Consider the following 12,741-nt stretch of genomic DNA (forward strand, 5'->3'; position numbering starts at 1 on the left):
CCTTTGTGTATAGATTGACTTTGATCTTAAAAATCACTGGATTGGGCTTGTTTAATGTAATAAATCAGAAGGGCAATGACTGGCTCTTATTAAACATGATTAAATGATCCAGTGAGCTGAGTCTGCATGTGCCCAGCAAGCTCTTTGAATCAATACGAGCTTTGAAAACCAGCTTTTGTTTGGGAAAACAAAGTCATGCTGATCCTAATTGGCCGAGGAATGAAAAGAGGCGAAAGGATTCCAATAACCGTGGTTTTTTTTTGTATATATGCTGCAGGGTTTGGAGGGCCATTCTGTGAAGTAAATCTCAATGAGTGCGAGTCAAGGCCATGCCAGAACGGTGGTATTTGTGTGGACGGCATTGACCTGTATCAGTGCTTCTGCTTGGAGGGTGAGTTGCAATGCAATTAGGTCCCCCAGTTGTCGAGATGATATGATTATGTGGCTAATTCAGGCCTTCGTTGGTTCTTAAGTGTGCAGCCGACCATTTTCAGCCTTGCAGTTACGACCCTGGTGTGAATGAAAAGGCCATTCAGAATAGCTGAACAAATATTCTTTCTCCATTTTGTTGTTACGAGGTCTTTCTCTTATTCATGTGGACACAAAGGCAAACAAATGGAAAGATGGTGAGTTATTGCCACTAAAAAAGCAAGGAATTCTTCCACTATCTGCTGATGTTCAACAACCATACACGGAAGTATATTATCCTACTGCAGTTTATTATCAGATTTTCAGATTAATTTCATTTTTTTCTGATGGGGCCAATATTCAGAGTGTATTTTTTTCAAGACAGTATTCAAGGGTGAACTTTGATCTCTGTCCCAGTGAGTTAGAGAAGTTGTGCCAGTCGCCTTTTTATGAGATTATTCGCATTTTTCGGAATCAGAAAAGAACATCTTGCCTCCCAGAAGTAATGACATAATGAAATGTGTTTAATCATTTCAATAATTACAATAGAAGAAATTAGATCATCCTCAAACCAACTTTATGAACTTGGAAACCCATTAATGCAGAAAGTAGATTTGAGTCATCATTCTCCAGACTTCAATATTATAATTATTGCTCTTAATGAAGGGACTGCTAAATTTCAGTTTGGTGCAATATTTCCAGAACATAAACATAGACAACTACCTCAATGCAATTAAAGAATGCCCAACGATTCAACTATGTTTGCATGGAGGAGTTTCTTGGTCCTTGTATTCTTTTTTGCCCAACACCAACATGTTTATCTATAATTTCTGTCCTTGATTTTTTTTCAGATTTTTGACCCGACACACCAGGTGATTTTGCTGATTAGCACGTTGAGCCAAAGAGCCCGAACTAATCAGTGAACTCAGTTGTTGTCCTGTTTGCTCAGAATGAAAACCTGTATTCTCACAACAAAAGCAATGTTTATTTATTTTTATAATCATGATGATTGCCAGTGACACTATTTTCTCATATTTCCTGGCTTCGTGTTTACAAATATTTGCTTTAAAATCTCACATGAAATCCCTCCATCAGAAATTGTCACCCGCATCATTAGAGTAAGACAGAATAAATCTCGGCTATTTTTCCAATAATTTCTTGGTCCAGTTGACATCTTACCTGTGAGACGTACCTCTGATTAAACCTTGATTGCGGGTGAAGCCTGTTATGCATTTTTAATGAAGTCAGGATAATTGTCAAATTTTATGACATGGAGAGAGGTGGAAATTGGTTCCATGGTCAGTTTGAGAAATGATGAGAATTTGACCTGCACCGATGGTGCTGATAGCCGAGCATTAGTCATGGGCCTCCTGTAGCCGCGGTGTGTGACAGTGCTAATGATAGTCATTTTGTAGCGTGACCATGCGGTGGAATATATTTATGGGGGGACTAAAATGTCAGAAATTGGCAGCACTCACTTTTACTTCATGACTTTAACCTTTTTAAATATAAAAAATATCACGTGTGCTGATAGAACTGGCCACGCAAAAAAATTCTAATCAAGCCGACAAAGACGTCACGACAAAATATAATTCATTTGCACAAATGCAGACTGCGGTGCAGACTCCGTATCATGTGCTTGTTTGCTTCTGATGAGCTTGCAGCGAAAAACTCATGTGAAATTTCACGACAGCAATGCGTTGCTCTCGGGTGCAATTTGATACTAATTAGTATCTTTTCAACTCTGGGTGTTTACTGACATTCACACGCCATCTCTGATGAGGTTTCTCTTTCTCTCTTTCTGCCAGGGTTCGGGGGGTTTAACTGTGAAATCAACTATGATGAATGTGCCCATGGATACTGCGCCAATAATTCCACATGTATTGACCTGGTTGCAGACTATGAGTGCATCTGTCCTTTGGGCTTTGCTGGTGAGTTATCTATGTAATCATTTTCATAGTTTAGGCTTTAATGAAAAAAAGTGCAGATTGATGAGTCTTCAGCGGTGATAGCCGTCAAAGCCGTCCCATTGTCTAATGTGAGAGCTCGTTCCCCGAGATCAGATTGACTGCAGCTGATTTGGTGTAAAGATATCTTTGCTTCTCCTCCTGACGATTATATGTTGGTTATAAAAATCTAAACAACGTGCTGTATATCTTTTTATTAAAGCCAACACAGGAACATTTACAGTCATCCAAGTTGACAACTAGGCATCCATGTGTTTGTTGAGCAGTAGCAACAAAGGAGTTTCATTCATACTTATAGTGTGACGCTGTAAGAAAGAAAATTAGAATAAATCAATTACATGTGCCTGTGGCTGTGGGATGAAACTGTAATAGAAACTGAAAGTACAAATAAATGGCAGTAATACTGCACTATCACCCCTACTGGCTCCATGACAGAACACACACTCTCCTCACATCACGCTGGCTCGTAATGGTTGTCACTCTCTGCGGTCGGACTCATTTGTGTGAATTGCGTCATTAAGTTGGTGTCGGTGCTGTGTTCTCATCCTTTCTTCTTTTATTTAGCTCAATTAACAATCTTTATTTACTTTTCAGGGAAGAATTGCTCTACACCTGTCTCTGCGTGTGCATCAGATGTTGAGTTCTGCAAAAATGGAGGAACCTGCTCCCGCAACATAGCTGGGGAAATATACTGTATTTGCCCTCCAGGTAGAAAACAGGCACATGCACGCAGTAGAATATCTACAGACGCATGATCTGCTTTGTGGTTGGCGTCCGACCCGAGCTGCCAACCCAAAGCGTCAGTATTTGACACTCAACACTCAACGGTCTTTATCCAGGAAGTTACATTTAGTTGCTTTAACCCATTTAGCCATAACAGCCAAGTTCAAGATGTGATTGGTGTTATGATTGAATGTTGTTGTTGTTATGTGTAAGGTTAAACAAGGATCATGTAAACCACCCAGCACTTCTTATTAAAAGTGCATTCAGGTTAAAGGCCCATTGTCCAGGATTTAGGGGAATCTATTGGCAGAAACGGAATATATCATTCAGAATTATGTTTCATTAGTGTATATTTACCTGAACCCAAAAATGATTGTGTTTTCCTCACATTAGAATGAGCCTTGTATATTGACAGTGTCTGCCATGTTTTGCATTGCCACATTTCTACAGTAGCCTAGACAAAGCGAACACTGGCTCTAGAGATCCTTTCACATTTTCCACAGCCACCCTAAGGGAGTGTGAGGCGAAGGGTAATGGATTTGGGGTAAATGCAAAATGCTATGGCAGCTACTTGAACAAATCAAGTGCACAGTAACTCATTATCAACTACTAGTCAGTAGATTTCTATACACGAGAATTTAAGAGGTCATTGGCAAATTGACAGTCAGACTTTGGAATCTCCTGTATGTGTTTTGGTGGCGTCAGCCCGGTGTCTGACAGGCGAGTTACATCAGTATCAGCACGCTGTAATGATATCAGATCAGTCCCAACTCTGTAAACTAATACTTAGCTTTATAATCATTATAACCACGGTGTATCATGTGGTGTAGCCTACATGAATCCTCCTCTTTAAAATTCAGCCCTTAAAGCATATGAAAATACATTTATGCTGTTGATTACTACGGTATCACCAAAACAGCTTCAACCTCTAAGTGAATATCATTAGAAAGCACATGTACAAATCCGCAAATTAGTTACAATTGGTGAAAAGAATCCTCACACACCATTTTTGTCTGTAGGTTGTGTACTGTTGCTTGGTTTTTCATGGCTCTCGGCTCTGGCTGGATAAAATATGTAAATCAGCAGGGAGGAAAACACTGGCAATGACGGCATTATGTGAAATCCCAATCCATGATGTGTGCCAGGCGAAGGCAGAGAGGATACTGTACACAGCACGGCACATCAATCACCTCTTTGATCCCACCTCTTACAGGATACCGTGGCAACGACTGCTCTGCATCTCTGAACCAATGTGTGTCAAATCCTTGCGACCCTGAGGGGACTCTCCTCTGTGAAGAGCTGGCAAATACTTATAGGTGTGTGTGTCAACACGGGTACTCCGGGCCGCACTGCAAAACACCTATAAACCACTGCGTCGACGGCCTGTGTCAACACGGCTCCGCGTGTGTGGATCTGTCAGGAGGGTTCAAGTGTGATTGTTTACCCGGTAGGTTCGCCATCCAGCAGGGGGTGTTTTCAAATGAGAGGCAGTTCCTCAAATAAATCACGTATAGTGCTAACACACACTCCCGGTTTGATGCTTTCCCTTGTTCAACTACCTTCTCTGTTGGAGTCTAATCTCTTTGGCCTTAAGCAACAACACGTAACAGCCCTACGAAATGTGTAAGTCGGGGGCTCCGTTCATCAGGTCGTGAGCTGACTTCAAAGCAGCGAGGATGCTGGGAGTACCAGTTTGCCCACTTAGGAGCCAAAAGTCTTATGTTGCTATTTTATCAAAAGAAAGGGTCGGTGTCAAAGGAACATACTGTCATTACGTAACATTTTACCCACATGAGACCAGGAGTTAGAATGAGATTATATTGGTGACAGAAGGTAATCCACTTGATTTACTTGTATTGCAGTAATTCATATCACTAGGTGCAGATTAGTAGGCAACTATACAGTGTAGATAATAAGTAAAGGAATAATCAGTAACCACCTAATTACATAGTAAGAACCTACCAATAAGTGCACCTGTTGAAAAGTGTTATAAAAGGAAGCATCAGGTTATTACTTTTCTAAACATACACGTGTGATTATGGTGTAAATTCCTCAAATATTAGATGATGTCAGTATTTACAACATTATTTCATGAGGATAGTTACCATGTACTATGTACCCAATTCAACACTAACCAATCAAGTTCTTTCTCAGCTTGCAGGAAGTGAACAACATGTAAGGCAGTAAAAGTAAAGGCAGGAAAGCACTATGAAGACCCCCAAAATAATTTACAAGTAAATGTAAGGTTGAAACTTTGCAATACATTTTTTGGGTGGTAATACTAGTAACAGTCAGTAATTAATGGTAAATGTGTACTTAATTAAACTTAGTTAATATTTGTTTTTTCCTGTAGAGTTGCATCTGATAGTTAAAACACTTAGTAAATGGTAAATACATAAATAAATACTGTGTAGTTCATCTATAAACATTATTTGATTGACCATGATAAAAATTAAGCTTATGTTTATAAATGTTATTCATTTTATAAATGGTTAAGAAAACATTTTGTTGTTTGTTAACAGTGGAAAACATTTTTTAACTAAAGTTTAGGTACTTTAAATAATAAATAAATGTACCATTTACTAATTATGGTTACTATACAGTGTTACTATAATAGTGCATAGTACACATTTGAGTTTAAGTTATGTTTACATTCAGTATTTCTGACAAAAATGCACTGTTTGTCGAAACCTACAGTAGCACACACACTGGACACCTTTCCTTCCTCATATGTTCTCCAAAATGTTTAAATCAACATACTTTACATCCACAGCTTCTAGCTAGCAGTCTCCTTCTTCCCTGCCTTTGTGGGTAGATTTATAAGTTACCTCACTCCTGCCAACAACTGTGGAACAGTAAGAAGGAGAGAAAATATCAGCAGAAACATGTAGTCTGTGACCCATTCACAAAAACATTGCTCCACACGAGAGGTGAAAAACTACACAATGGGTATTTAATTAGTTTGTCCATTAATTACTGTGCTGTTGAATCAGCTGATATCACATCTAATTACTTTAATTACTAATTGTTCAGAAATGTTGCGCTGGGATATTTAAATGGCCCCTGTATGTTTCACAAGTTTGAAAGTGGCTTCTGAACTTGTGTAATTAAATAACCGTACAATAGTTGTACACTTTGTCCTTTATTTGTGCGTTTAGAAAAGAAGAGAAGACAGGAAGAAACGCCAGTAATAAAATGACTGTTATAACTGTACGATCATTACAAGCGATCTTCACTAGAGGCTGTGATACAAACCCTCCTACAGTCATAACTTCTCTGTAACAAAGGAATCCTATAGATCATCTTATCCTCTCACTGCAGGTTTAACAGGCCGGTTTTGTGAGATAAACATTGACGACTGTGAAGTAAATCCGTGTGGAGTCCTGAGCATTTGTAAAGACACTCTTGGTGGCTACACTTGCTTTTGTGCGCCCGGATTTATTGGTAAGTGAGTATTCTTTGTGAGTCAAAGTGTCTTTTTATTCACAGCTGTGATGTGTCAACACGTTGTGCGCCTTTCTTACTTTCTTAGGAAATCACTGCGAGATTGAAGTGAACGAGTGTCTGAGCCAGCCTTGTCAAAATGGAGGCTCCTGCATTGATGAGCTCAACTCGTTCAGCTGCCAGTGTCCTCTTGGGATCACAGGTATTTCATACGCTTTACACGCTTACTGTGTTACGCAGTATGAATGCATATGGTCAGGCAAGTAATGTAAAGAAATGTTGTTGTAACATGACGTGATAAATGAGACCCTCCCTGTCTCCATGTTGACTGCTGCCGACTGTGGTTTTCTTTGTGAAGGATTTTCCACTACAGTTCAAAGGACGTGACTTCATGCACGTTCTCCAAGTGCCTTTTCGCAGTGCCTCACTCCGCTCCACTTACAGAGAGCAACAGTAGCTAACGTCAGTTTAGAAATGGAGTCTGCTAATAAAACCAGCAGCCACCGCCACAGCACAGAAGATCCACAGGGCCCCTTTAAAAGTGATCATCACGGATCAATATGACCAACTGGAGTTGAATCAAACTCTTAAAGAGTAGTGAAGTAGTGAATAAAGCTTGAATTAAGTAGAAAACCTTTATTTTTATAATCTTATTTGATTATCTTCAAATAAATAATGTAAAACCAATTATTCTTCTATCCAGAAAATACATTTTTGGTTTGCATAACAAGAGTGTTAATAATTAAAACAGTGTTGTAAATATTTGAGTAACCTACTTGTTATGTTCTAATGTTATTTTGGTAAAAGTAAAGAGCTAAGCCTGAAAGTATCTGATATTAAATGTACTTAAGCATCAAAGGCCTGAGTAAAAGTAAATTCTACATGTATTTACATGTATCTATATACTGTATCCTATGGGTTGACTGATTATCAGCCTCAATGTTTGTTGTTTTTTTTCAATCTGATTGCAGATAAACTAATTTAGTATAAAAATGTGCTCCTTTGGCTCCGATGCAGCATGTAATCTGCAAAGTAACTAGTAACCAAAGTTATCAAATCAATGTAGTGGAATAAAAAATACAATATTTGCCTCCAAAATGAAGTGGAGTGGAAGTATAAGAGGCAGAAAATGGTACCTCAAGTAAAGTACTTGAGTTGTTTCAAGTTATTTGGTCTCAATGCAACAATAAAAACGTGTTAATGCCGACAAGAGATCATGTAACATGCATGTGCACACTTTTAAATATGTTTGATTCTATTTGTGCTCTCTTGAGTGTTAATTGTACTGAACTTAATGTTGAGCCAAGCTGCCTTCATCTGAGTGTTGATCTTTTTCTATTTTAGTGCCAATTAAATGCTGTATGTGAAGTTAGGTAAAGTGTCACAACAGAACATCTTTCTAATCCTACAGAATAAACATTATTGCTTAATATAGTGTCAGACTTCACTTCAACTCCCACATATTTACAAATTATATCTTTTAAAATGCACCTCTGCAATCAAAGAGGCTCTTGTTCGGAGTCCCCTTGAACTACAGGTGGCACTATAAATAAATGTATGGATGGAAAGGTATGCTACACTCCAGCTGTCAGTCTGCACGGTTTTAGGATTTACGGCAACTACCAATCTTTGATTCCCTTCAACCTTGATGCCTCTCAATAATGGAAACTCTTTATAGACGTACAGTTACTGAGGAGTCACAGAAATCCCATCAGGGCAATATTTTTTTATGTGAGCGGGAAACAGCTGTCTGTGCTCACAGTGAGTGGCAGGTGATGTACTTAAACGTGTAGGATGTTAGATTAAACAGACATTTTGTGCCTCTGCTGCAAATACTGCAGGTAAACTCATACATCATATGATACCCTTGAAAAAAACACTTTTTCTGAGCCTAGCACCTAAACAAAAAAGAAAATGTATGTATCTGCAAAGAAATTATGTTGTTTTTATTCAGAAGCACCACTACCTGCCACTAATTGCTGCCGTGTTCATTGAACCTCATAATATGAGTGTTGGACAGAATGAACAGAATTACAGCAGTTTTAGTTTTTGCTTCACCCTGGCTGTTTTACCAGTATTGATCTTTGCACATCCCTAAAGTCTTTTATAAAAATCCAAATGTTTCTGGCTGAACTGAGCATCAGTTTTGCCAACATCTCTCAGCTGAGCTCAGTGTGTCAACACTTATCTCATGCTAACCTTCAGGCCAAATGGCGATTAGGTTATAAAACAAGCTCTATCCTGTACAGTGTTACAAGGGCAGCACAAACAGCACACTGTGGTACATGGGATATAACTCTTCTCATTGCAGCATTTCACACCATGTAACTGCCTCCTCCAAAGCGTACAGAGACTGTAAATGTATAAAATAGTGATGCAACAGAATCATGCTTTTTCAGTTTGTGTGCTGTGGATCTGCTTTATATTTTCAGAGAAAAACTAATTAGGAGATAAACATAGAGGGGATAGTCCATAATTTGTATTACATGAACAATTCTTTGTGTCATTTACAATAAATAGATACATCAGCTACGTACACAAGCACAATGTTGTTTGTTTGTTTTTTCTTTCTGTTAAAACTTTGAAAACATTTGGAGTTGAAGCCTCTGTTTGTTGAATATTCAAAACGAAATATCAGTGACAAATGAATTTTGCTAGCATAACAGTAAACATTTACTTATTACAAAGTCATTTTTTTATATTATATTCAGCGAGTGTTCATTTCTGTGATAGCTCTCTCACTTTAATGGACCATATTCACTTGGCAGCCATTTTCTTCTGACCTCGCTCTCAGGATGGGAAGCTCAGATGTCGTACTGCTGTGTTCTGGTTTCCTTAGTGAAAATGCAGAGAGATACTGAGCAGTATTTCAAGGTAAAACAACATACAGTATTCGATAACCCGTTAGCTTTCATTACACATGACTAATTTAGCATTCTACCACTTCCTAGCTAGAGTTGGGAAGTAATTCTGAAATATCAACACACGTCTTGGACACATTTATTGAAGCCTGGCAGTGAAACACACTGGATATAATCAGACAGCAGTATTAGCTAGAAAGTGGCTGAATGCTAACCCTAGCTAATGGGTTATCAAATATGCATTTGAAATATGGCCCAAATATCCATCCAGACTTTCTCTATCCACCTGTCTTTTTTGAGTTGCAGATCAATCAGTAAATGTTGAAATGATAACAGTTTGTCAGATTTTGTACCTTTGCACAACTTGCAACACACAGGAACACAGCGGCGTAACATTTTCCCAGCATTTTGGCTTCCCACGCTAAGTATGAAGTCAGAGGATAATGGCCGATGCTGCAACCAAGGCATTCAAAATATCACCAATCATCACATTTCAAATCCAACATGAAGAGGCTCAAATTCAAAATCAAGGCTGTTTCTTACTTGACATTTGTGAAGACTGACCCTTTTTAAATGCCATGCCTTTACAGGGGAATACTGTGAGGTCAACGTAGATGAGTGCATGTCTTCACCCTGCCTGCACAACGCCACATGTGTCGACCTTGTTCACGGCTATGGATGTGTCTGTAAGGCCGGCTTCACAGGTTAGCGGTGGACTGTATTTATTTGCAGCATTTGTGTATATTTCCGCGTGAATGAAACATACTGCACAGTGTACAGTAGATGCAGCTCATATGTAGCTTACATTTAATAAAGTAGCTCTCTGTACTGGGGCACAGCAGCTACCTACTGAATAGAATTGGCCATGTGTCATTTGTCATGTTGTTTTAAGCTATAGATACACTGACCTACATTTGGGATAATGTTTGCTTCACTTATGTATTTTGTTTGTCACCAATTAAAACAACACATTCAGACAGTTGCATCATCATTCATGAATTATTCATCGCTGTTAAAACGGGTACGTTTCGTGTTAAGTGAAGTCAGCAGCCGTCAGCAGCTTCTCTTAATAGTATGGAGACAGCACCACACATTTTGAAGTCTTGTATAAGTATTTCTAAGCTATTATTTAATTATTTCCCCATATGTGCAGCTGTGATGCCAGCCATTAAAAGTACAAACATGAATAATGACTCTAAAACAAGGATGATGTATTTCCACCTGTAAAGATCAAACACAGTAATGGTTTTCCTTTTAATTGTTAATCCCACAGAGCAGGATTCACAGCAATAAAATGGGTTGCAGCCCTTAATCCTTTTTTTAAATGCCTATATATGTTATATGCAAGAAAACTGTTTTGAATGTAGAGAAATTGTATTAGAAATGGAGGTCTTGCTGTGGGGACAATCGTTGCTGTTTTATACCATTTTACAGCACCATAGGGAGCTCTCTCAGGTTTGATAGCTGTGTTCAGCACTGCTGTGCAGCTTTCACATCATCTGTATGTATGGTATTAAGATCATAATCCCCCCCAAAAAAAAGAAAAAGAAATTAATTCAGGTTTTGTCGTTTATCTAATACATTCAACTCCTGTTCTGATGTGGTATTAACAAGCCTCTGGGAGAACTTACAGCAGCTACACTGATGTGTTTTTGGTAATTTGAACTGTTTTAAAGCTGCCAAACTGTATGTCAGTGACCTTCCACATAACAAACGTATCAATCTGTGTTCTTTTCTGTCACAGGTACAAAGTGTGAACTTGACATTGACGAGTGTGCCTCATCTCCCTGCAAGAATGGAGCAACTTGCATTGACCGGCCCGGTAATTACTTCTGCCAATGTGTGGCTCCATTTAAAGGTAATGAGCACTGAGGGAACGGGGACAAAAAGCAAAGTTAATTAACTTCACAAAGTATTATTTTCACCTGTCTGAACTCACTTCACATGTCTCAACAAAATGAGTACATCTTCATTTGCTACCTGTGATTAAATAAAGAAAACGTAAGTAATTAGGGAGATGTAAGATATGGTGGGTGCTTCTGCCACGCGAGTGACAACTTCCATCATTTAGTGGGATGAGCGAGCTACTGTAGCGTCGCTGCACGGCATTATCATTGCATATCAATGGGGGAAAACACGCTGATGAGTGATTTGAGGTAATGGATGAAGTCACTAAAAGTGGAAGAGATTCAGACTCACACTTTTTTACAAGAGAGGTTGTCTAATGACATTTTATAACGGCCACTGCAAGTTAAGCAAAGTGAAAATGTTTTATTTTTCATCATTGAATTCTCGTCTTACCACAAATGTACTGTGTGTATTTAATTAACAATAGTCATGCTCATTTTCAAGTTTATTACTTATTTTTGGTTACTACTTACATAGCTTTACATGCTTTAATGCTCAAAAAACCCATCTGTTTCTCATACACTACTGTCCACTGCTTTGTTTTAGCTCCTGTCTCTTTAAGGCCCCCCCTCCTGAATACCCAGTCTCCTCTGATTGGTCAGCTCACACACGCCGAGCCAGCACCACTAACAACAACAGAGTGGATAGGCAAAATGAATTTGTGTGTGCCAAACTAGCCACTAGGGTATGCATAAATTATGCAAATGTATGACATGGTGACGTCGTAAGATGTCACAAAGTCACAGAATTAAAGGGGGGACTGCTGACGAGGTGTTTCGGGCACTTCAGGAGCAGTGTTTTCTGTGGGAGAGAGGCTTTTTAACTTTCATGATCTGAATTCAAACACTGAAGGAACGGAAAAAAAGAAAAGGTCTCTGTCACCTGTTAATTATATTTTACTGTAAGAAATAAACAAAACAGGTATATGTAAGTGCTTGAAAAATGAATTGGCCTGTGGTTGTCTGTCTTTAAGATGACAGGAATTTGTTGCTTTCATAATAGAACAATGATTAAATAAGGCAATAGAAGTAGTGGATGATTATGCCAACAGTGAAAGAAATTCAGTCTCACACTTCTTTCTAATTTTACAAGTGAGGAGGAGACGGTGAAAAGCTGGGACTGGATTTAATAAATGATCATTGTTTGAAGCCAACTCAGGGAGCTAGTTTTATATAATGATGTTTCATAATGGCAATCGCTAGTTAATCAAAGTAAAATCTGTCTGTTTTTCATCATTAAATCCATCGGTTAAAACCACAAAGTTATGTATTTGATTTACTACGTTTGATTACAGTAATGACAGCATATTACAGTGTGCATTATTTATTATGTTTTACTTTAAGATATCAATAAAACAATAATGTATAAGTGCTTGAAAAAGAAATTGGCAAGTTTGTTTATCCATCTTTAATAAAAGTTATTAAATAAGG

The 12,741-nt window shown here is 38.4% G+C and overlaps 1 protein-coding gene across 1 annotated transcript in view; it reads left to right on the forward strand.

Annotated features, from left to right (window-relative positions):
- eys (eyes shut homolog) overlaps nucleotides 1-12,741 on the forward strand; it is a 181,584-nt gene that overhangs the window by 46,807 nt on the left and 122,036 nt on the right. The window contains exons 14-21 of the mRNA XM_084376077.1: nucleotides 278-391; nucleotides 2,217-2,339; nucleotides 2,970-3,083; nucleotides 4,312-4,545; nucleotides 6,420-6,542; nucleotides 6,631-6,744; nucleotides 9,994-10,107; nucleotides 11,148-11,261. Coding sequence (XP_084232203.1) covers nucleotides 278-391; nucleotides 2,217-2,339; nucleotides 2,970-3,083; nucleotides 4,312-4,545; nucleotides 6,420-6,542; nucleotides 6,631-6,744; nucleotides 9,994-10,107; nucleotides 11,148-11,261 — 1,050 coding nt within the window. The remainder of the gene's footprint in view (nucleotides 1-277; nucleotides 392-2,216; nucleotides 2,340-2,969; nucleotides 3,084-4,311; nucleotides 4,546-6,419; nucleotides 6,543-6,630; nucleotides 6,745-9,993; nucleotides 10,108-11,147; nucleotides 11,262-12,741) is intronic.

This window comes from Pagrus pagrus (assembly GCF_965226575.1).
Source record: "Pagrus pagrus genome assembly, chromosome: 15".
NCBI classification, from domain to species: Eukaryota; Metazoa; Chordata; class Actinopteri; order Spariformes; family Sparidae; genus Pagrus; species Pagrus pagrus.